At 40.4% G+C, this 26012-nt stretch overlaps 1 protein-coding gene across 3 annotated transcripts in view; it reads left to right on the forward strand.

The window, feature by feature from the left end:
* The window catches only part of IQGAP2 (IQ motif containing GTPase activating protein 2), a 287962-nt gene that overhangs the window by 133570 nt on the left and 128380 nt on the right, over positions 1-26012 (forward strand). For all 3 annotated transcript variants that reach the window (XM_028114559.2, XM_028114560.2, XM_028114561.2), the window contains 3 exons: positions 7197-7353; positions 15472-15549; positions 18865-18941. In XM_028114559.2, the coding sequence (XP_027970360.1) occupies positions 7197-7353; positions 15472-15549; positions 18865-18941 (312 nt within the window). The remainder of the gene's footprint in view (positions 1-7196; positions 7354-15471; positions 15550-18864; positions 18942-26012) is intronic.

Raw genomic sequence — 26012 nt, forward strand, 5'->3', positions numbered from 1 at the left:
AATTGTACTGTGTCTATTAGTTGCCTGCTATTTCATTATATGAAATGTTGCTAAGTGTTCTAGGAAAAAGGGGTTTTGTGGCCCAAAACTTTGGGGAAACATTAGGTTAAAGGAAATTAAACTTGGTTTCCTACTTTAGGAATTCTCTGAGCTTTCAGCATGCCACTGCCACTTAGGAATCTTCAAGACAGGATATAGAACGTAGTGTTTTTTTTAATTTACTTGGTCCCCCTTTCCCTCCAAGGACACTATTAGCATCTCCTGGGGCCGGCATTCTGTAGAACACAGTGGGGGAAATGCTTGCCAAACTCAACAAATTCTGCTGTATCATCTCCCTCCTAAAGAGGAGAGTAAGAAATACATCCACCAAAGTCGGATGCATTCCAGTTAGATCGTGGAGTTATCTATTGATTCTTCTCATGGTATTGCATGTCTGTGTTTTAAAGAAAATAATTAGTACTTTTTTTAAAAAAACATTTCATGTCACTTACTTACAGTGAACTAATTGAGTATTGTATGAGAATAGGATGGACCCGCCTTAGTTTTGCAGTATGTGATTCCCTGCATCCCTGTTCCCCTGAGCTATTAAGGCTGATGGAATTGTGGTCACCATTTTGCATCAGCCTCCAGTGAATGAGAAAGGTTGACCATGAAAACTCAACCCAGTCCTCCTGACATTTTACTTCTTACTGGCGCAAAAGGTGACCAGTTACACTACATGTATAAAAATATCTGGTCTTTGTTTTTACTCTTTTAAATAATACGTCCTAAACTGATTTTCAAAACATTTAGGGAGACAAATTGACTTACAATACTTGAAAGTTCACGAAACAGAACATTGCGGTAAAATAATGTTTGTACAGGGAAAAAAAACACATACTTTCTGTTTTTTGGCCGGCAGTTGTAGTTTCAGGATATTTCTTCCATACAGTGCTGTATGATAGAGACCAAGATTTATAGTTGGCGATTTCCTGAATAACAATTCAGATAGCAAATGCCTTGGTGAAACAACTTTCATATGTTCCGCAAGGCACGAAGTAACACAGTAGAATGGATCATTTGTCTCATGGTTTTTATAAGGGTTTTTTAATTTTGTTTTTTGGGTCTCTTGCAAGACAAAATGACATTAGTTATTTCTCTTTTTCGCCTTAACCTAGAAAATAAAAATAAAAATAGATGAGGAGAGGCTGCTTAAATGAAAAAAAAAAAAAAAAGGAAAATTCCTTTTACTTCTCAATCCTCTGTGCCCAGTGAGTGATCTGAACTTTCCCTACAGAGAGAAGGGAAAACAGACCAATTCTGGTTTTCATTTCTGAGGGTTTTTAGGTTGATTTTTTTGAAGACAGGCTCTTGATGACATGAGGTCTTTATAACTTCATTTTGTATGTATATACTGTATGCCCTATCCATATGTAAATCATCCATATATAGATCAATAAAATAGGAGTCTAGAAATAACTTTGTACATTTGCAGTCAATTGATTTTTTTTTTTTATAAGGACACCAATTTAGTGGGGGAAAGTATTATCTTTTTAACAAATGGTGGTGGGACAACTGTAAGTGCACATGCAAAAGAATGAATTTGGACCATTTATTCTCAAAATTTATAAGAAATAACTGAAAATGGATCAAAAGCCTGAATGTAAAAGTTAAAACTGTAAAGCTCTTAGAAGAAATATTTGTGACCTTCAGTTAAGCATCGATTTCTTGTATTTAACACCAGAAGTACAGGCAATGGAAGAATAAATGGGACCTCATCGAAATTAAAACGTTTTTGTTCTTCAAAGGACAACATCAAGAAAATGAAAAGACAACACACGGAGTGAAGAGAGATATTCAAATCATTTATCTGATAAAGGACTTCTGTACCAAATATATAAAGAACTCATATAACTCCATTATAAAAAGACAACCCAAGTAAAATATGGGCAATGGATTTGAATAGACAGTGAATATCTAACAAAGATATACACATGGTCAATAAGCAGATAAGATTTTCAATATCATTAGCCATCCAGGAAATGAAAATAACCAGAATGAGGTACCACTTTGAATCTACTAGGATGGCTGTAATCAAAAAGACAGCTAATTGTGGGCAAGAATGTGGAGAAATTAGAATTCTCTTACATTCCTGGTAGGAATGTAAAATGTTACTGCTGCCCTGGGAAACAATCTGGAAGTTCCTAAAAAGACTGACCACAGAGTTGCTTTACAACCCAGCAATTCCACTTCTAGGTATATACCCAAGAGAAATGAGAGCCTATGTCCATCTGAAACCTTGTACACTAATGTTAGTATACAAGTTAGTAGCATTGTTCCTAAGAGCCAAAATGTGGGAAAAACCCAGATGTCAATAAACTGATAGTGTGATATAGCCATACTGCAGAATATTACTCAGCAATAAAAGAGAATGCAGTACTGATACATCCTACACCATAGATGAACCTTGGAAACAGTATGGTAAATGTTCCAAAATTGATAATGGTGATGATTTCACAACCCCATAAATGTTTAAAAATCATTGCATTGTACATCTTAAATGGGTGAGTGTATGGCATATGGATTATTTGTCAATGAAACGGTTAATAAAACAAAATCATATTACATAATTATGCTATCATACTGAATTCCATTATAATTTTAGACTCAGGGTTAAAATTTAGTTTAGACTTTTAAATGACCTGTTCCAGGCCATCCAGCTACCGATGGCAGAGACAGACTTCCCGAACATCAGGCCAGTTGTCTCGCCATTGTGATCATTAGAGGAAATTTGACCCCAGTAGGCCATAGACATCATGCTAAGGAATTGGTATTGGTTTGGCTGGAAAACACTGGCTTCTGTAACAGATAAGCCACTGAGTTGAGGCTGACAATAGGAGTGTAATTCTTGCTGTGTAAAGTTCAATAATGTCAGACAAGGATAAGGAGGCACAGCGGCTTCTTTACCACAGTTATTTAGGGACCCGGGCTGATGGGAGTGCTTCTACTTTCTCTTTCAAAGCTGCCATGAGCTTTATTTTATTTTATTTTTTAAGATTTTCTTTTTCTTTTATTTCTTTGTTTATGTTAAGTAGGCTCCACACCCGGTGTGGGGATTGAACTCACAGCCCCAAGATCGAGAGTCTGCGTGCTCTACTGACTGAGACAGCCAGGCGCCTCCTCCCTTGCCTTGAGCTTTAGTATCCTGCCAGCAGACAGCAGAGGAGACAGTCGGGGGAGCTCATCTCTGGGAGACTTCCCTGAGGCACGCCTAGGGGCAATGCACATCATTTCCTCTCCTAGTCTGCAGTCAAAACCCAGCCACGTGGCCCCACACAGATACCACGGGAATGGGAAATGTCGACCCTGGCCAGCAGCCACTCCTAGCTGTCTCCTAGCTTCTGGGGTGTCTCCTAGCATTTGGTATCTCTGCTCCAGGTTCTTTCCTTATACTTTTGAAAGGTAGATTGAAAGGATTCTCAACCCACATGACTGTGTCCTAGTTTAGACGTTTGCGCATTATAGTTTGTGCTTCGTTGTGAGGTATTTTAATACCTTTAGAACAAGGTTAAGTAGCCAGTCTGTCTGATTTTTTGGTCAGAGTTTACCACCTGTCCCAGAAGAATAGTCTTGCTCTCAATTTTTGTTCATCATCCACTGACTAATAATTACGAGGAGTTTCCAAGTAGTATATTTTAAAGGCTCTTTGAGATCTTGTCTAGGCTTACGGGCATTCTCTAGGAGGTGACTCCCCTTAGAGAGGCTCTAAGTTTTTCATACTCTGCTTGAAACATTCCCTGCTTGAATCCCTGCTTGAAACAGCGCCCATAGGAGGCAGCCTATGCCATTTACCATTCATCATTTCAAGACAGGTGACAAAGAGGGAATTCTAGAGGATAATTGAAACCCCAGGAAATTTACTCAATTTTGACAGTCCCTGTACTCTGGTCTGACCCTATACTGAGATAATGGTGGCACATATGTCTCCAAACCATGGAACTCTTACTCCTACTCTGGAAGTAGCCCAGGTGAATCGTGAGAAGTTCAAAGTTAAAATGAGAGGAACAGAGGCCCTGGCACCTTTCTGAGGTCTTTCAGTTCCCAGTTGTGTGGCATGGGGCTTTACTGAGCCTCAGGTTATCAGCTAAAAATGGTGATCTTAATAGCACCTCTTCTTTATGAGGCGATCTTGAGGATTAGATGATAATCCCCATGAAGTATTAAATACAGGTTCTAGCACAAAATAGTGCTTTAATATGAGCTATCATTGATAATAATAGCTTCATCATTTAACGTTCAAGGAAGCAAAAGGAGATATCCCCATTGATGCTTAATGTTGCAAAAATGCTACACTGACATATCTTTGGCAGTGTCCTGAAGATTTTATGATGCAACTGTGATGCTTGCAAAAGTTTTTCTTATGCACTCAGAATCCGTCATTAAATAACAATTTATGGGGTACCTACAATGTATAAACACATTGCCAGGCACAAAGGGATTAATTATAAACTTGAAGAAGAGATGGCCTTTGCCTCAAGTAGTTCATAATGTCGTAAGTATTAGCAGTGGCTGTATTTTAAATAGGCTGTGGCTAACCTAACTTTTTGGTATCCATAGTGTTTGAAGCTAACTGCACATATATTCTAATATAGACAGAAAAAAGTATAATTATCTTTTTGTTAACAAGCCCAAGTCTAAAAAATACCATATTTCACTTTTTGTTTTAGCTTCCTGCCCTTTGTTCTGTATTGTCAATTTAACCCCCTCCATGCCAGTTGTCAATTTACCTCTCACCCACCCCTCACACATACTCTCCAGTCATGGGATTGTTATAAAGCAGTTATATATTGTGTGAAAAACAATTTCTTAAATTGTCAAGCTAATTATTCAAAAGCAGATTGTGTTTTAAAATGAATTCGCATAATGCTGTGACTTGTAGTTTATGTAGATTAGAAAACTGGCCCAGTACAGTGGATTTTAACTTGGCCAGATTTTTATTTAAAAAGCAACATTATTATTGATTTCTTAATTTTTAAGGAATCTCTCAAGCCTACGTACTCTTACTTCAGTAATTTGAAGCAAGGCTCCTATAAACCAAATACCCCTTATACACCTTGTATGTGATATGTGAAAGCCAAGTTCTTCATCTCGTTTTACCATTTCCTTATTCTCCCAGTTTCACAGTTCCCCCTGGAATCTTCGGTCTGGGAAAAACATGATCATTCCATCCTTCTAATTCTCTACCCCTTTAGCAGAGGAGAAAACAGGCCCCAGGAGATTCCGGTACATACTTGGGGGCACACAGTTAGCACGGGGTTGGATCCCCGTGCAGAGAGCTCTCTCCACACCAGACCCCTCGCCCTGGCCGGCAGTGTTTTCCTTTCCTCTGACCTCCTTTTCTAAGCTGTCCCCAAGTCCTGTTCTTGCTTCCTCAGCGTGTCTCCTGGTTTCCCTCCTTCCCATTGCTTCTATCTAATTCAGCCCCTCTGTTCCTCACAATGGAAAAGGCCTGAAAGAGCGCTTTGTCTCGGGGCATCCATCATACAAGATTAATTTTCTCTTAATTACCACTGTCAGCGTGTCACTCCTTCACCGCGAGGCTGCCAGGAGCTCCCCGCTTCCTGTGGCAACAGATAACAGCACTGCTCTGGTGCTAGGCCCTGAGCCCAACTTTATATACTCAGCTTCATTTCCTTTCTCCCCCTGAACCCCAGAAGCCCAAAGTCTTCTCTGGGTTTTCTCCATGAGTTAGCCCGTGTTTCCTCTATGCCTTTAGTCTGTCTTGCTCCCCGGTTTCTGGTGCTTCTCTGCCTTTGCAAATACTCCGTTTTTCTAGGCCAAATCCAGGTCCCATCACCTTTTCAGTGCTTTCTCTGATTAAGTTCAGTGATCACCCAGTTACCCTCCTTTATTCCCAGCGTTATTCTTAAGCACTACCGTGTAGCATTGGGAATAATAACCTTTCTTGTGTGGTTCTGTGGTTTTTCCTTGAATCTCATTGCGTTTTCAATTATATCTAATGCTCTTTGAAGGCAGGGCTTATGTTTCTATTTTTCTCATATATTCCACATTTTACGATGCCTAGTAAGTGGCCAGCAAATACCGTTTATTAGGGACTCTCTGAGGTTTTAAAAGCTGCCGTCCAGAGCTACAAGCAGTTGGGATATTTTTGCAGTGTTCACTGCTTGGATCAGGATCAGTTGTTAATATCGCAGAACAGTGTCCTTCTGTGCCAAATGCTGATAGGATCAGCTGCAGACGTGGGAATGATCCTCAGGCAGGGACTGGCCATAGAGGGATGGTACTCACACTAATAGTTCCTGATTTGTGGATCAGTGGCAGGGAGGTGAGGGCTCCTTCAATAAACACCTGCACATCTGCCTCTTGGATCTTACAGTAGGTAATAGTTACTTGACAATGGATAGGAATAGCATTATCTTCATAAGTCTGGCAAATTCTTGACACACCGGTGTGAAATGTGAGCTGGCCCAGTCTCCCCTCCCACTGTGTGTCCTTGAGCACATAATGACCTTGGTGCTTTTTTTTTCTACAATACTGGCACAGTGTCTTAAGATTTAATCTGATCTTTTTCTGAGATATTTTTTGTAACTCAGTAAATACTGCATTTTCCCTCCAAAAGTACGAATGTTGTATTAAGTTCCCAGTATTGGGAAATGGAATGTGTATTATTTGAGGAAAACATTCTGAATGTTTGGTGTTCCTTTTCCACACCTTTCTACCCTTTCCCGTAGTCATTTCTGGACTGAGGCAACTACAGATTGTACAGTACCTTGGACTCTGCTTTCCCTAAGGCATCAGCCCTACAAGTCTCTGCTCCACTCCAGGTTTATAAACTTGGAATTATTTTTTTCTATAATGTCAGCAGACTAATTCCACCCATACAAAATGGTTTGGCCATTTTCCTCTTTGGCACAAAAGAGAATTGGCTGCGACTCAGGCAATGATGAAGTTGACAGGCTCTGGCATGGAAGTGAGTTCAGTGGCGCTGGGCTTTGAGTCGCCCTTTTTCATCTCGTATTCTGAATCCTTGCCCACCCAGAAAGTCCTCTCTTCCCATCTCAGACAGCTAAAGATGTTTCAGGTCCTGCTCCGTTTGTTAGTATCTCCAACACACATAGCAAGATGCTGCGTCTCTTCATCTACACGAAGTGACCCAACTGGAATCACTTGAACGTTTTTTTTTCTCATCCTTCTAGGTGGATGGAAGTCTGCTTAGTTGAAGAATTGCCACCAACCACTGAACTGGAAGAAGGGCTCCGGAATGGGGTTTACCTTGCAAAGTTAGCCAAGTTCTTTGCCCCCAAAATGGTATCAGAGAAAAAGATCTATGATGTGGAACAAACGCGTTATAAGGTAACTGAGATCTAATTGGTTTTGGCTTCCATCTAAAAGTGAAAGTTCAGTATTTCCTTTCCTTTCCCTGCATTTACTCTTGGTGTTTCTACAGGGACTTTGTGGAATGGGAGGCGGGGTGTCCTTGGTCTTTGAAGCCTGCTAATAATCATTCCTGAGGCAGCAGCAGTTTTAAAAGCAGAATGTTTCTATTTCTGGGCTGAGGCTGAGACACGTCTGATTTGTCGGGCTTCCCAGCCCCCTTCCATTATTCCTTCATGGAAGTCATTTTTATTAGCACCGGTAAATGGAAAAATGAGGGCGTTCTCTCCCCTCTTTTTTTTTTCCACCCCCGACGCAATTTATTACTCCCCTTGTTCTCATCAAGGAGTAAAGTACCCAGCTGGGACTTGAACTTGTGGCCCCAAGGAGTTAGGGCCACTGTGATCAAATGAGCAATAACATTGAATAGTCAGGTAGGAATTCTGTTCCATTGAATGTTTAAAATAAAATAAGACATTCTTTTGCATGCAACTTGTTTTAATTATTTCATGGCTAATTTGGGAGGACACATGGGGAGAAAACAAGACCAAAATAAATAACAGTCTTGACTTTAAAAATGATTATTTGAGAGACGCATGTCTCAGTATCGACAGATACAGGGACGTATCTAGGATTTGCTCCAAAATGATCAGGAGGGGGATGGAGAGAGATTCGAGACTGGCCATGAGTTCACAATTGTTGAGGTTAGGTGATGGGTACATAGGAGTGCATTATACTATTTCATCAACTTTGTGTTTGACATTTTTCATTAAGAAATGAAGGAGGAAAAGGAGAGCAGCAACCTAAAAGACCCCAACCTAAAAGACCCCTCCAGGGTCTTCAAAAGGGACTTTTTAAGTGCGTGGTATTCTCTTCTGGAGTAAGATATCACTTACTTTGGGCCAGGGTTTCTAAAGCTTCCCTGAAATGTGATTCTTTATATCCTTAATTTATTATACAGTTGACCCCTGACAAATAAGCAAAATTTACTTTAAAAATATGTATATTTAGGGGCGCCTGGGTGGCTCAGTTTGTTAAGCGTCTGCCTTCGGCTGAGGTCATGATCCCGGGGTCCTGGGATCTGAGCCCCACATCGGGCTCCCTGCTCAGCGGGAAGCCTGCTTCTCCCTCTCCCTCTGCCCCTCTCCTCGCTTGTGTTCTCTCTCTCTCTCTTTCTCTCTCAAATGAATAAATAAAATCTTTAAAAAACTAAAATGTAGATTTAATTCAGAATAAATGTTTGAGTAATCATTTAGGCTAACCATAGACAAGAGGAATTAAGACATCATTTATGAGTCTGTTTTCATATTCTCGTCTAAAAGATAACTGAGCAAAAGTTTCTGCCTTGGATAATGGTAGGAATAAATGTGTTTGTTAAAGTACTTTTGAGCTGATTAAGTCATGTGTTCCTCCCTAGAGTCTTAGCTCATTATGTTAGCTTTTCATAAGGCTTACCTGAATCAGTGATTGAGTCAGGCAAAATTATTTTATTTAACTTTGAAAAATATTTTTTTAGTTCATAAAAGAACAGAAAAAAAGTATTTGTATCCCCACAATACAAAGTAAATTGTCCACATTTTGCAGCCCGATTTTTCTTTCTTCATTGCTTCTATAACGGTTATTACCATGTCCCATGCTCTAGCCCTATTTCTACTAACAGCCATGTAGATTTGATGACAGAGTTCAAGTGTAGTTGGGCTGGGCTCCAGCCCATCCTAAAAGGGGGCTGTGGGTATTTTGTTTTGACATTGCCAGAGATGAGAATCAGGCCAGCAGGAGCGTCAGTGGACGGTGAGCCTCCAAGGAGAGGGTGGGCTACCTCTTTTCTCTTCTTGGCACATCATGCACCTTTGAATAGAAGTGTCTCCAGTTGAGCTGCGGACCCCCTCGTGGCAACTCAAACAGGCACCACTTCCTCGTGGCATCAGAGAACCTACTGTTTGAATGAATAGTAGCTTCTCTTTGGGATGGAGACAGGGGAAATAGTTCCAGTCTCTTGTTACAAAATGAAATACCTGTGGAGCCCAGGCAGGTGATGACATTCCTGAACAAAATACTGGGACAGAAGTGTTGTGTTTGCCACCCCCGCCCATCATGTCCTGGAGGACGGATACGCGGAAGAAGGGATGATGCTAGCAGAAGGGCAGAGAGAAGGGAGGTGTAGCAGAGCGAGGGGGGTGGTGCCAGTTGTGATGTGGGAAAAAGTACAGGCCCAATGGAAACTCCCTCTCTCTTGATTCACTGGACAAATGAGCTTTTTCCCCCTCTTTTATTAAATCTCTGAGAATGCCTAATGTCTTTGAAAGTTTTTAGTGAGGTGCCGTGTACTCATAAAATTTTAAGGCCATTTCATTCGTTTTACAAAATTGAGAAGAGTCAAATGTTAGTGAACAGGAGACTTAGCTTCCTGTTCTTGGGTTCCTTAGGACTAAAGCCCGTCCTGTGGTCCTTTAAAGGAGCACTGAAAATCATGGGACTGCAGCAAAGACGTTGAGACACAAGGGAATGTGGGTTAGCCCAGCCCCAGCCCCTGGATATGCCGTCTGGCACCCATGAGTTCAGTGAGCATGGGCTCTGACAGCAGGGTCTGCTTAGACTGAAGCCGTAAAATATGACCAGCCCGTTAGGCAGTGTGTCTCTGAGGCAAGAGCTCTGTCCTCCAACTCTAAAGGCCTCAGTTTGGGCAATAATGGCTCTGAGATAAGCAGATGGGAGCTTTCAATGCTGTTCTCACCCTCTTTGTCTGCCAGCTTAAGTACAACCCTCATTATTTTAAGGTCAGAAAAATGTCCTCGATATTAGATTTAAACCTTCTAATGATGAATACCCTTTCCCTGGCCACGTCCACCTCCCACTCCCTCCAGGTCCCTGTTCTGGGACCATGTGACCATGCCATGTGTGCTCTAGCTCCTGATACTGTCCCTCTTGGACACACCATGGTATACTGTAAAGAGTGCCTTGTCCTGAAAGCGGGAACTGTGTGTGTCATCTTTGCACTATCCTCAGTGAATGGTGAGGGATGTAGCCCCATGGTAGGTGCTAGGGAAATAGCTGTTGGGTAAAAACAAACAAACAAAACAAAACAAAACAAAACAAAAACGAATGACAGTGTTTCAAACAAGCCAAAGGACTCCATTTCTTCTATGCTTATTTGATAGTTGGGGTGCTTCGAGTCTGACACTCTTCCTCCAAGTGTGATACTAAAACCTGCTGCAGGACCACTTGATGGGTGTGTTTAAAAATGTGGACTCGTGGGTCCACCCCACCCCCAGACTGCTGAGTCAGGCAGAATCTCTTGGCCAGGGACCCAGGAAGCTGCACTCTTAATAATCACCCCAGGTGATTCTTTTCTTATGTATTACTTGGGTTTGAGATAATCAACCATTATCTAATGGTAGATAAATAATATGATAAATTTTAATAAAATTATAGGGAGGGCACCTGGGTGGCGCAGATGGTTAAGCGTCTGCCTTCAGCTCAGGTCATGATGCCAGGGTCCTGGGATCGAATCCCGCATCGGGCTCCCTGCTCCTTGGGAGCCTGCTTCTCCCTCTGCCACTCCCCCTGCTTGTGCTCCCCCTCGTCCTCTGTCTCTCTGTCTCTCTCTCTCTCTCTCTCTCTCTCTCTCTCTGTCTCTCATGAATAAATAAATAGTACTCTAAGAGCCCTGAATTTTAAAAAAAAATTATAGGGGAAGAATGTAAAGTTTTACTATGATAGAAGTACGTACAGGGTAGAATTTGTTTATCCGTACAGCGCTTATCAACACCGGCCATGTGCCAGGCACTGTTGTGTGCACTCAAGGCAGAGTGGTGAGCAAGGCAGACATGAGTTCATGGCAGTTAGGGCTGGGGAGACAGACTATAAGTAAATAAACAGCTGTGGGTTGTGATGAGTGTATGAAGGAAGAAATTAAAGCCAGTGTTACTGACAGATAGCAATGGACAGATGAGCTTTTCTGAGGAAACATTTACTTCTGAGGCAGGAAGAGTGAGAAGAAAATCATTCCTGTGCAGCTTTAAGGGTGGGAGAGTAGGGAGGACAGTCTGGAGACAAGGAGCCTGTTTTTGAGAGACTTGAGGAAGAAAAGAGCTTGGACAAACAGAGTGGCCAAAAGCCTATGGTGAGGGACAGTGGTGAAAAATGAGACCAGGTTGGAAGGTATGTGACTTCATCCTAAGTAACTACAGAGGAAGCCACCAAAATGTAAAACAGAGGCATTATGGCTTTACAAAGATGCTATGTGGGAAATGAGTTAGAGGATGAGGGTGGAGGCAGTCCGGTCACGGTATAACTCAGCCTGGGTTACAGGTCACAGGAGCCTGTATAGACAAGAAGTGAATGGACTCAAGAGGGAAAACAACCTGGAGAGGGATTAGAAATGGATGGAGGGCCATGAAGAGAAGATGGCTGTGCGGACAGTGGGCTGTGACTAAGGACAGAGTGCCAGGTCTAAAGGGGGTGGGGTGGTGAAAAGGCCAAGCCTTCCATGATGAAGCCTTGAAAGATGGAGTGCGTGTTCCCAAGGGGGTTAAGATGAGCAAGAGAAGGAGGAGGGAGAAAGAAGGGCGTTCCTGGAGCTTGATGAGGACAGAAAACAGTATCTTTCCAGACACTACATTGCTAACTGTAGACTTATAGTAGATGTTGACTATTTAGGTGAGTGTTAAGTAGGGAGAGCATATACAATGGTTAGTAGTGTGAGCTGTAGAATCAAAATACTTCAGAGACTGGCTTCCTCACTAACTTTGCCTCTGTGAGCCTCAGTTTCCTCACCTGTAAAGTGGGAATAATAATAATAATAGTAGTAGTAGTAATAATAATAGTATCAACCTTTGTAGAGATATTGCGAGGAAAACATGTGATCATCCATGCAAAATGCTTGGCACAAGGCCTGATGGAGGTGCGTGCACTACGAAGCTTAGAGGTGTGGTTGTGAGGCTCTGTGACCAGTAAATTGAGTAGATTATCTATTTGGACTTGGAGTCAGGAGTCCTACAACCTGGGCTTGACCCTGAGCTTAACCAGTTAAAGCAATTCAAGTATCTTAAATTCTTGGACCCTGCTGTCAGTTTCCTCCTCTACAGAATAAGCAAATCAGAATAATTATTGGCTTCTAAGCTACCTCATTGTTCCAAAGTGCTTTGATTCTCTTGTGTAAGAAGTTACATCCAGAGAAGACTTCAATAATTCCTCATCTGTTCAATTTAAGCTAGAATAACCTTACTTGCTGCTGAAATAGCAGAAGAAAATCAGCATGTACTTTCTAGTCCGCTAGCTGGAAGAAATTAGGTGGATGGACATGAACAACTCTTGCCTAAATAAGACAACAGACATGCCACCTAGTCTAGTATGAATGCGCAGGACTGGTGAAAAAAAAATAGACAAGCTGAAAGTGGTTATCATGGACTAAGATTATTTTGGACTAAGGTATAAAAATGTTTAGGGCGCCTGGGTGGCTCAGTTGGTTAAGCGACTGCCTTCAGCTCAGGTCATGATCCTGGAGTCCCGGGATCGAGTCCCACATCAGGCTCCCTGCTCGGCAGGGAGTCTGCTTCTCCCTCGGACCCTCCCCCCTCTCATGTGCTCTCTCTCATTCTCTCTCTCTCAAATTAATAAATAAAATCTTTAAAAAAAAAAGAAGATATAAAAATGTTTAGAAGACTATTTTTGTTCTAATTGAAGTAAATAAATTGAAGATGTTAATGCACATCACGTACTGAACTTTCTTAAATATGTACACCGTAGGATTCTGAAGTCAGCATTCCTCAGATGTTTAAAATGGACGAAGGATTTGAAATCTCATTTTGTTTACTGCAGAAATAGGACCAAGATAACCTCCCTTTCTCAGTGTTTCTTACATGAAGCGCTAAACCTTTTTCTGACCTTGAGGTGAATAAAAGTTGCAAGCCTGGTCTTAGAGCATATAATAATTATAATAGCTAATATTTATTGCCTTCTTAGGTGCTCTTTGCAACTAACTGCTCTATGTGTATTCTCAATTCATCTCAATTCAAAGAAGCATACTGTATACCCATTTTATGGCTGAAGAACCAAGGTTCAAAGAAATTGTAACTTTTCTGAGGTTACCTAGCTAATAAGACCACTAAATGGACAAGGGTGTCCGTTTCATGATTTGGATTGTTGAAGCCCACCAGACAGAGACTGCCTGGAAACCAGCCTTCAGACAAGGGTCAAACAAAATCAGCTTTATTAAGCTTGTTGTGGCAAGACAAAAAAAAAAAAAAAAAAATACCCCTGAGACTATAAGCAGGAGAGAATAGGGGCTTAGTGTAGAGTTGGGCTTGTACTGGTGATTCTAATATGGATTTAGGGAAACAAGGACCAGTTATCTTTGGGGAGCTGTCAGGAAGCAGGATCCCTGTGGTGTTTCAGTAATTTTTATCTGGGAGGTGAAACGTTAGAAGGGAACTAGACTGTCATCCATCAAAACAGTTGTTCATCTTGGTTGGAACAGCAGGACGTTTAGTTACTTTGTGCTGCCTAGGGTCCTCTTCTCTGTCTTGATGTGATTGTGGATTGTTTCCATCTCGTCTCTCCATGGTCACAGAGTGGCTGTGTCTGATAATTGTTTGTATTCTGTAAAAGTTGTTTGTGCTGAGTCACCCTCAGACAGTACGGCCTGGCTTTTGATTCTCCGGGCTCCCTCCCACTCCCCCTCCCTCCATCTCCCCCTTGCCCCTCTTTCCCTCTCCTTCCCTCTCCCCCACTATTTCCTCCCTCTATTGATTTCATAGTAATTGCTGATCTTTTTCGTCTAAAGAATAATCCACCATCATTAGGTCCTGTGTTCTGTCCCCAGGGAATGTTAGCACAAGGACGGTTTTCAGATTCAGAGACCTCATCTTGAATCTCAGCTCAGCCACTTAACACCTATTTGACCTTAGGCAAATTAGTTGATCTTTTTGGCCTAGGTTTCTTCATCTCTAAAAAATGGAAATGATAATTGCCTTGCAGAGTGTTTTGAAAATCAGAGATAATTTACTTACAGTGCTTGACACACAGAGTTCAGTCTGACCACTATTAAAAAGGCATAAACATTTGTCTAATGTTAATTTGACTTATACTTTATAAATTATGTCTAACAGCAACGAAAATATTTTCTGTTACATAAACTATTTGATTGTGGAAGGTCACAGAAGATGGGAAGAGCCAGGCTTTCTGAATGTGATTCTCTACTATTGGATATTATATAATGAAACGCTGTAATTACTGTTTTTACATATATTAAAATTAAAAAATGCATCACATTATGCTACTCATTTAACTAATTACAAATACAAGGTAGTGTTAAGGCTCTCAACATTTCGGTACCTGATAAAACTGGATGAGATACAGGAAAGGTTACCACAGTTACAGACTGTGCAGGAAAAAATGGCAGCTGAGGAAGTTTGTAAAGAAGACCTGAAGACGTAGAAAGCCTGTCGTCATTGTATGCATAGTCAGAGGTCTTGTAAAGCATTTCCACGGAAGGTTTACTTTTTACACAGGCAAAGGTTAGGATTAAGTTATAGGAGGATGAGATACTAAAATTACCCCTGAACTGTGGGGTGGTTTTTGTTTCCATCTTTGTTTTTTTTTTCTGTGTATTTTTCTACCTTTTCCAGGTTTTCTACAGAAATCCTATTCATGATCAGAAAAAAAAATGTTTTGGCAGAACCAGAAACCAGGAAAAAGGCATTTAGTCTTCTAAAAATCCTGTTTTTCCCGAAGTTGCTAGGTTTCTCAGCCATAGTTGCCAAAATCTTGACACTGTGTGTGTGTATGCGTGCATACATGTGCACGCACGTCTCATAAGCATCCTTAGGCATGTGCTAGACATTAAACGGTCTTCAAGATTCTAGTTCAGAATTACCTCAAATATGTGAACTGTGGAACCTGGAATGGTCCATTACAAACAGTGTTGCTGAGATGGCCCAGTCTTCTTTATTGTGTCTCCAAGTTGTTTTATGATTTAATAACTCTATTTTAAGAGAAACACAATTGGAAAACATCCCGCTAATGAAAAAAAGTTGTTACAAATGACTCACTTTTCGTGTGGTCCCTTCTTCTCCCCCCTCCCCATCCCTACTCTAGAAGTCCGGCCTTCATTTTCGACACACAGATAATACGGTCCAGTGGTTAAGAGCAATGGAGTCTATCGGTCTACCCAAGGTAAGCCTGAACTGGGAAGCCAAAAGGGGTCATGTAAACACCTCATTATGAAAAAAGATGTGGCATACTGAGATATGGAAATGCAGCAGATGGCCTTAATGCCTCAGACAAATGTGAGGACTACACAGAAATATGGAAAGGCCTGTACAAAAGTAATATATGGCAGGAGCTCAGAATGAAGTATGTACATGGATGGAGAGCAGCTAGGTTAAAGTGAGTGTAAGTTCACAAGTCAGAACGAGCTCTAGCTGGTAGATAGTTAATTTAAAATAGCCACCTCCTTTTTTACTTCAGATTCTGTATTATACTTCCATATATTGTATCACTGCACATTATAATGACAAAGGTATTTTTATAAAGTGTTACTATAGATCATATTATCACTTTGAATGTTAAGAGCTAGAGGACTATAGCTCTTCCTCTTGAAATAGCTGTCCCAAACAAAACTCAGCAAGTTTTCAGAGCTTGTTAAATTGAACGAGTGGGTGCCCTTAAGCCTGAGAGACAAATAGACAAGTAGAGGAAATGAGGAAATAATTACATTTGTTAGAAATTGTAGAGTGATTTCTTAAACTGCTAATTTTGAAATCATTTTAGATTCACAGGAAGTTACAAAAATAGTACATCTGTGTGTATCCTGCATTTAGCTTCCCCCGGTGGTGAAATCTAGTAACTGTAGTAAAATAATACATTGACATTGTTATGTTACTGTTAACAAGACTACAGACCTTACTTATATGTGCATTGATTTTTGTGTGTGTTGTTTCTGTGCAGTTTTATGCCCTGAATGTATTTGACCACCAGCACAGTTAAGGTGATAGCACAGAGGAGTAGGTCTCGACATGGCATCCTTTCCTAGCCCTGTCCCCGGGCAGCCACTAGTCCGTTCTCCATCTCTATGGTTTTGTCATTTTGAGAATGTTAAAGAAGTGGACTCATAAAGTAGGTAAACTTTTGAGATTGACTTTCTTCCAGTAAGCATAATGCCCTCGAGATTCATCAGGTTTTCGTAGGTATCAATAGTTCACTCCTTTCTATTGCTTATTATGTACAGCTCTTTTGAAGAAGTGATGTAGGAGTGGTCCTGCTTGAAGGCAAGGGGAGAGGCTACTGATGTAAGACCTCTGTTGATGGTGGTATTATTAATCCAGATTTGAATTTAACAACCACAACAAAAACAAAAAATTCCCTTAATGTAAATTATGAAGGCCTGTTTTTCAATCTGTTTGAGCTTATACCTGATTTAGTTCAGCTTATTTTATCTCAAAATAGTCAATATTGATTCAATATTGATTTCTTCTTCCATTTTTAATCACATTACTTTCCCTTCTCCGAAAATGCCCAGAACATTAATTGCTGTTCCCATCTGGGCACTAGTTATAACATAGAATTCATATTTCTAGATTATCATTTAGCAAGTACTAACTGGGTAGTAAACAGATTGATAAGGAAAGAAAAAAAATTCAAATAGGATTTTCCTGTATGAGGCAACATACTTTAAATTAGGATAATCTTGTTATGTTTCATAGATTTGATTTAAACCTTGTCAAATTGTGTGTGTTGGGCCAGGTTTTCCTTAATTTTAGGCCAAATAAGTGATCCATGTAGCAGATGCTGTTTTAACACTGATTTTTTTTTTTTAAGTGATTGATACATTACATTGCAGGGATGAGAGACCAATAGTGTGCTGGATTGATGGATGTATTTGGCCACTACTAATGTCTTCACTTACCGATATTAAGTGCCTACTCCGTGCTCAGCATCGTGTTAACGCTGGGGATACGGTGATGAATAAAATGTTCTGGGCAACTCTATGAATTGATCCCATCTTACTGCTAAAAGAAGGCCTATTCATAAAGATTTTTCAAAAGAAATGAAACAATATTTCTATAAATACGTATTTCCATATGGAGAGATATAAAGAAATATAGAAAGTTGTTGAAAAGAAAGGGAGTGGGGAACCGTAGGGTTCTTCTTCTTCCCCAGTAGACCTGTTCTTCTGAACTGGAAATCCTCTTCTGCTGGACGCTGTAACAGTAAACGGGGTTGAGGGAACATTGAAAAGACCCTTGGAGTTTCCTAGGCTGCAGACGTTTCTTTAAGCGCTCAGCGGCTCTACGTTGTGGCTGAGGAAACGTCTCTGCTTTCTTCTCTCAGTTTTTTTTCAATGTCCAGTAGAAAATTGCACTTGAGTATCATTTTAGGATATCATTTTAGTTTTTATGTCAACTTCTATAAAATATCTACTGAAAGCCAGCAATGCCAGTATGTTTATCTTTTTCTTAGAAGCTTCAAGCCTAATTATTCATTTTTTGGTGCTTGGGAACAGAGAGGTTTGGTGCCCTGTTCTGAAATCTGTTTCTTATCAAGCTTTTAGTTTCAGGTTTAAAAGTAGTGTAAATGTGTTCAAACATATTTAGGTGTTTATGCAAAAAAGTAATCAGGTGTTCAGAAAATACAGGGATGTTCATTGCAGTGACATTTAATAGGGACAAGTTGGGGCAAAAAAAAAAAAGTTCAGCCTTGGAGAGCTAGCTTAAATTATCATTCAAAAAGATCAAAGAATCACAAACATCTATTAGAAATAATGTTCTAGTAGAATAATGAAGGGGATGGAAAACAGTCATCTTCTATGGTACTATAATAATACTATACTATAGTATTACTGGGGTTATGGTATTACAGTTTTGTTTCCACATACAGACATAAACATAAAAAGAGACACATACTGAAAAAAGACTGGAAGAAAATATACCAAAAGGCTAATGGTAACAATCTAGGAAGTGAGATTATAGGTAATGTTTCTTTCATGCTTCATTTACTTTCCAGATGTTATTTGGTAAAATGTATTCCTTCAAGCAGAAAAGAATATCATTGTGTGTTGTGTGTGTGCATACCTGTATACCCAAGTGTGAGGCTAGGTATTTAACGTTATAATAAAACACTGTACGCTGGACATCCTTCTCAGGCTAGGGTACCTGTAGGCAGTCACAGGAATGACCCTGCTACAGAGAGCACAGCCTGACGGGGCTTGCCACATGTGGAGTGAAACTGCCACCTAGCCTTGTGGATGCAGCCTCCTGGCAGTGGCCTCCTGGAAATCCCCCGATCTCCTGAGCCCACTAGGAGGCATACTGCCGGGGGACCAGATGCACCAATGGGTCAGCCTGTAGAGCGAAAGGGAGCAACAATGGAGGGCTTCCTCTACATTTAAATAAATACAGCAAAGACAATCCAAGTAGCATCATTTGGGAGATTTAAAGTAACTGTGCAAAGCAGAACATAAAAAAACACACTGTTTCTTTTGTTTTCCAGATATTTTATCCAGAAACAACAGATGTCTATGACCGGAAAAACATACCGAGAATGATATACTGCATTCATGCATTGAGGTGGGGAAAAAGATACAACTAAGAGTGGAGGAAGTAGATTTAAATGAAACTGTAGTTTCTGTTTTAGAAGAGGGATTTTAAGTTACTTAAATAATCTGAAGAAATTTTTATTGGATTGAGTTGTTTAGAACTTGGCACAAATTTTTTAAATTGTCACAGAAGTCCAATCCTTGAACTGGAAAAATATTTTTCCTGATTTTTTAAGTCTAATTCAAAACAGAATACCAGAAAATTAATGAAAGACCTGTAAGCATAATGAGAAAATTGAAGTTGAAACTTCTACGGATCTCATAATATGTTGCCATATTCTTGAGTTGTGATCTAGTTTACCAGTATAGCCAAATACATCAAATGAGCAGCTTTAATGGTCATTATAATTTTGATACTCTTAAATTATCATTTGGCTTCAATTCTCATTATAGACTAAAGAAGTCCAATATAAGGATAGTTTCTTTTGACCTTTGCTCAATAGAACTTGCACCATGAGGGTAAAGAAGAAGCATAAGAGTTGCTTTGAGTTAGTCAAAGCAAGATATGTTCTTTTTTTTTTTTTTTTTTTTTTTTTAAGAAGGAGAGGAGGAGGGAAAAAGAGAGAGAGAGAGGGAATCTTAGGCAGGCTTCATGCCCAGTGTGGAGCCCAACTCAAGGCTGAATCTCACAACCCTGAGATTATGACCTGAACCAAAATCAAGAGTTGGACACTTAACCAACTGATCCACCCAGGCATCCCAAGATAACTATCACTCATTAATTTAAAGCAATTGTTTGATAACTTAATTTTTGAAAATGCTTAAATTGTGCTAGTTCACAGATAATTTTTTATCTTACTGGACTGGAAGAAACGTTATTTTTAGTTGGTAACAAAGATGATTTTAAAAATCTGGGTTATGGCTGTCATCTTGCATTCACGCAGGTAATGGCTGGAAGACTTCATGTCTAATTAAATTTTAAATTTCTTCTAGAACATCTGCCTTGTGTTTATATCACTAGAAGTCATTTTCCTGGCAGAGTCTTCTGTGTAGAGGTTTATATTAACTTCTTCCTGGCTCTTTTCCTCTCCAAAGGAAAAGGTTTCTACAATAATTCATTGCACTGCTGGCCTACTAGAAAAGAATTTTGATTATGTCATGTAATTTGACTTTTCCCCCGATCAGTACTTACGAGATTTCTTTGGAAGATGACAGTTGCTAGAAATACAGACCAAATGTAGGTGCCTTTCTTTTTATTCTAGTAATTTAGAATGGGGTAGAGGGCGGGATCACTTCTATGCCTGCCTCCTCATGTGTGGCTAGTATATCATTATGCCAGCAGTGTTTCTAAAAGCTTTCTGTGCAAAAGTGCTTGTCTTGAGGAATATTTTCAAATGGGTTGCCCAACATTCCTTGTCAAATATTTTTCAGAGCTTAGAATGATCACTTAACACTGCACTTAGTACTGCTTTTGTGACCTGCTAAGCCAGCTCCCATTAGTTAATGTCATTATCATATCTACCCATCATAGTGCTAATCTCCAAATCTGTGGCATGCTCTTGGAGTATCCTGGAGAAGCTTAAATTGATTTCCCGACATGGACACCTGGGGTGTTAATGTTAAGCTGCTTATGAAAAAATGGTGTGCTAAGTTCCTTTCTAGTGATGTCACTGTTCTTGCACAGAAATTATATAGAACTGCACTGAGGCTTACAAATCGGTTTGTGATCATTTCAACAATGGCTTCAGCAACTTGGTAATTGAAGAACAGGCAACTTCTTATTCTTGCCACTTGTATGCGAATGTTGGTGTGATATTTTCTAGGACTGTTTTTCTCAGCCATGCAATTACTCATGGAAGTCTCCATTACTGTTAATCATTCTGGAGCAGATTCCTCTTGAGCCTGTCCCTTACCAGATCTGACCTTAGGTAGGACCTTTACTGTTTACTTAATAAACAGCATTCCCTGGGAGACTCTCCTTCACTTTTCTCTGTCCTAAACGTACTGTATGGCTGCCTCTTGGTATAGAACGGAGAAGTCTCAAGTATATCTAAAATTTTTTGCTATCAAAAGTTTTTCTCTCTGTGGTTTAGAATACAGTCACTCAAATGAGGCTGATATTCTGCTCTGTTGGCCAACACACATTTGGGAGCTGGGTAGCTGAGCCCTTTAATAAGTACAGTGGGTTCGCTCTCACTGAATAATTAGAAGTGATGCTGGAAATGAACACATACATGTCTGGCCATTATATCCCGGCTGGGGATACAGCAACATTGCTGGTGTAGAAAGTCATCATTACTGGACAGGGAATTGGGCAGGTCAGAGGTTCTGAGTACAGATCAGGAGCCAATGGAAAGATCCCCCAGGTACCCAGGCACTACCTTCCTGCTACCCCAGCCCATGGGCCTGGTGTGATCTGCAATGTTAGCTCTCAGCCTCACCAACTTGTCTTCTGCTCCCTGTCTTCTTGATTTGGGCTTAACAACCTCATTAAGATCCTCTGGGGTTTTGCCCTGGCTTCCTGTTTGTATCTGCTTTCCATTTTTCCTGCCTGGTCCTCACTTTTTCACTCTTATTTCTGACCCTGGTCTTGTTGCCTGCCACTCATTGATCCCTTTGTCTGCAGCTTGATGTTCTCAGTGAAATGCCGCCAGTGATGGTCAGCACAGCAGCCCCAGGGGAATTCCTCAAGCTTTGCTTCCTGTAGAAAGACTCACCTCAGTGAGAGGTGACCTCATTCTTTTTCCGAAGAAATGTTTGTTATCTTTTTCTTATATAAAGTAAAAAATTTAAATTCTCATCGTGGGGAAAAATTGGAAAACTCCAAAAATATACCAAAGGAGAAGCTAGCTAAAGTATCCATTATCACAACACCGATATATTGTGACTGTTTTGGTGTATTTGCACTTAAAATGTGTATGGGGCGTGTTTTCTTTTTGTGGCTTCATTTGGAATGTATGAAAGTCTGCAATGAAAAGAAACAAGTTCAAGAAGTGAGAGCCTTGCTAACAAGTTACTGCTAATGATTTTTTAACTGGGCGCTTAAGAACACTTTTTGCCTGTTGTTCGTTGCTCAATTTATAAAACAACCGTTAAATGTTTAAACATTGGTTATAAAATGGAATTAGTTGAAACATTTTAGCAGAACTGATAGTTTGAACATGTCAGGTATACCTTAAAGGGCAAATGAAATACCGGGATGTATCATTACAAACTAACACACTTAAACCCATTCTGAAAGATCCACACTACAAGTTTCACTCATTTAATTATTGATGCACTAATTTTGACTCATGCCAGGACTAGAATATATTGACCTTGAGCCAGAGTTGACATGATCATAAGGGCACCAAAAACCAAAGACCTTCACACCTGCCCGGGTTATAGATCTGGCTTCTGACCACTCAGTTGTCAGGTGGCACATGGTCCCAGTTTGGCTTCTTTTTCCCAAGGTGAGTCAGGCCCTGGCTACCAGGGCATCAGTCACACCTTTATAATTTTCAGTATATGGCTTCCAGGTAGGTTTTTATTTTCATTCTGGTCCCCACCACCAGCCCACCCCTCGTCCCCCAGAAATGATTTACGGCCTAAGTCTCGCTTGGCCAGTGTTACATAACCCGTTGTCCTGTCATAATGATGTATTGGCCTGATCTGTTAACAGTATTAAAAGCTTATATATGCCTTTTGAATATTTTCTTGAAATTTGTTGGGCGTTCTGGAGGTTTCTCACCCACGAGATGAAGGATTGACTCTACCTAATGTTCTTCGGTAGATTGTTCATTTGGCTGATTTATCATCTCAGACTATGTTTCTGGACCCTCTGTCTGCTTGATGATGATGTGATTGTCAGTGCCAGACGCTCTTCCTCCCTGGATGTTTCTGTCGTAAACTGCGTGTTCTTCACGCCTTTCTTGTCTTGGGTCACTTCCTTGGTTTTCCATGACACTCTGGCTTGGAGTTCCTGGTTTTTACTCTTTTGGCATAAGTGTAATATAAATAGTATAAAAATATCTATGGTCCATAGACAGATACAGAAAGAACAAAACATCTGTATTTTAATAATATGTCCCATCTTGCTAAAATCAGTACAAGTAATTATCTGTGTCTTACTTTATCAACTTGTACTACAGTTTCCTTTCTGTACACTTTGTACCATTCTCTTTTGATGATGGTTGTGAACTCCTGGCCTTTCACAGACTTCACCAGGGTTAGTATCTTCTGCTCTGATGGATCAGATTGATTTACTTTGGTCAATGGGAGCTCTTTGGGACCAGCGCCTTTGTCCTTGTAGCACCGTCCCTGACCTTATTGGAAATATCCTTGCTTTGTGGTCACAACAGGATGTTCCAGTCTTATTGTAGTTATTTCTGCTTCCAGACATGAAATCAACTCCCCTCCAAGGAATCCTTTACAAGTCATATGTTCATAATGATTTTTCTTTTTTTTTTTTTTAAGATTTTATTTATTTATTTGAGAGGGAGAGAATGAGAGAGAGAGAGCACGAGAGGGAAGAGGGTCAAAGGGAGACGCAGACTCCCTGCTGAGCAGGGAGCCCGATGCGGGACCCGATCCCGGGACCCCAGGATCATGACCCGAGGCGAAGGCAGTCGCCCAACCAACTGAGCCACCCAGGCGCCCATGATGATTTTTCTCATATGATAGATTAGGGTTTTAAGATTCTGCTTTTCTTACCGTACAGAGTTTCTTGGACCATTAAGACGCTGACAACACCAAGCTGAAGAACAGCCTGCCTGCCCTCTGTGTTGTGGTTGGTGCTCCTGCTGCAGATCATGTCACAACCGCCCCAACAGTCACGTTTTCAAATGCAGTGATGATGCCAAAATAGCACACGTTTGGGGCTTGCATTTGTGATAATGGCTCTGGTGACCCCAGTCCCAATTAACCAGTTGTCATTGCAAATGCACTGATTGCTTAGGGAAGAAGGGCCCCTGTGCAGCACACCCGCAGTCAGGTAGCTGCCTTGCTTAGCAGGTTGATTATGTATCTGGCCCTCAGGCTTTAATGCAGAATTCTCTTTGTCTTACACTCTATGCCCTAAGGACCTTTTACCTTTTAAAAAAAAAACGGTTGATGGCTTATACCAGACTGATAGCGGGTCTGGCAGAGAACATACTTGTATTTATAAATAAGCTTCCTAGAAATAGTTTTTAACCCAAAGGGGAGGTTCTACCTTTGTCTTCTCAGGAGGGATATGCGGAGATGGCAGTATTTGGGATTCAGATGAGAAGGATGATGACACTTTATGTAGCTTTCAAATCACTCCTTGTTCAAAATTCCCCACACTCTAGACCATACTCTCTCCTCTTCCTATCCTGAAATAGTATCAGGACTCTGTCTTCTTGTCCTACTAAATTCTAAGCTCTTCGAGACCGTGAACCATGCCTTGTCACCTAACACAGCACATACACATCACTGATGCCAGATCAAGTCTCTCGAGTTCATATTTTTTAAAATTTTAGCTGGGGTAAGGGTGCCTCAGGATTCTTTTTATTTTTGACTGAATATTAGGATTTTGACATGTTACTGGCAGTGATGTATGTGGTTAAGATGGAAAAATAATTTGGTCCTCTAGATAAAACTATTTGAAACATGGAGCCAGTGAGGGAAAATAGTAAAATGTTCTTAGTGTTGAAAATGGGGAAACTGCTGTGATAAGTCCTTAAGTTGTTAATTATTATTAATTGGTTATTAATAAAGGACACACTTACTTAACAAGGATCATAGTAATAAAACAAGTATATGCCTGGTACTGTTCAAAGTACTCTACAGGTAAAATCTCATTTAATCCTCACCGTATACCTATGTGGTCCATACTTTTAATAATCCCATTTTATCACAAAGGCAGTTGCTGTACAGAGAGGCTAAGGTCCACAACTAGTATGTGGCGGAGTTGGAGTTCAAAACTAGGCTGTGACACCAGGTCCTGGGCTGTTACTGGCTTAGTCGTTGGCCTCAGAAAGGAGTCACGTGTTTCCGTACTACTAAGAAAACTCTAAAGACAGCATCCAACTTGAACTTGAGCACAGGCCTTTCAGCTGTTAATTTCAGGAAGTTTTAAAATGAGAAATCATGGAACCTCAGAAATGGAAGGACCTTGAGAAGTTTCTTTTGTCCAGGTCTTCATTTCAGAGATGAGGGGCCTCAAAGCAGTGGATTATGTGAGGGGCTCAGAGTTACACATCTAGTTGGGGCCAGCCTGGCAACCAGGATCCGAGTCTTCGGATACTGGTCCCATGGTCTTTCTGGTTAGCCCCCAGGCTTTGATTTATAAGCATTCATCTCACATACTACACCATAAAGTGAACTGCACATGATTTGATGCAGAAAAGCTGAAATAAATTCAGCTCCTACCTTGTAAGTTTGCATTTCATTACTATAGCACCTTTGTAATGTGTATATTGAAAGTAGTAATGTGTATATTGAAAGTATACCCTGATAGTATATACTATATATATATATATATATATATAATTTTTTTTTTTTTTTTACTTTATTGCTTCCTGTACTTGAACTGATACTATTTGTACAAATGGGAGCACATGGGCCAGAGAGGCTTTAGCTACCTCAGGACAACCTCTCTGTAACTGGCCTCTAAGCTACAGAAGTGTGCTGTCCTTTTGGAGTGATAAGAGCCTCCCTGTTCCACACCAAGTACTTTCATATTTGGGGAAAGCTAAGGGATGGTGATGTTCATTTCCTTGGCTTCCTTTGGAATTGCCTTAGCCCTTTGTATTGGCCCTTAGGCATGAAAGGTGCTTAAAAAGTTGTGTTGAAGAGCTCCAAGAAATTGCTCTCTTTTATATTGGACAGGTTTTTTTTTTTTTTTTTTTTTTTTAAATCAAGACTGGATTTCCTATAGGCTTCAGGTAGTGAATGGCCTCATTTGAATTTAAATGGGAAGGAGTGGGCTGCTATGGCTGATTCTTTTAGGCATGGGAATAGTGCGTAAGTACTGAGTAAACTGCCCTTTTGAGTAATCTGCTTGGAAGTGCCTCCCACGCAGAAATTTGTTATAAAACTCCCACACAGTGAGAAGTGGCGTTTTTAAAAAAGCTAATAATTTAAGCTTCAACAATGGAGG

This window comes from Eumetopias jubatus, unplaced genomic scaffold (genome assembly GCF_037043125.1).
Source record: "Eumetopias jubatus isolate StellerSeaLion01/CBP00866 unplaced genomic scaffold, mEumJub1_p1.0 scaffold_5, whole genome shotgun sequence".
In the NCBI taxonomy this organism is placed as follows: Eukaryota; Metazoa; Chordata; class Mammalia; order Carnivora; family Otariidae; genus Eumetopias; species Eumetopias jubatus.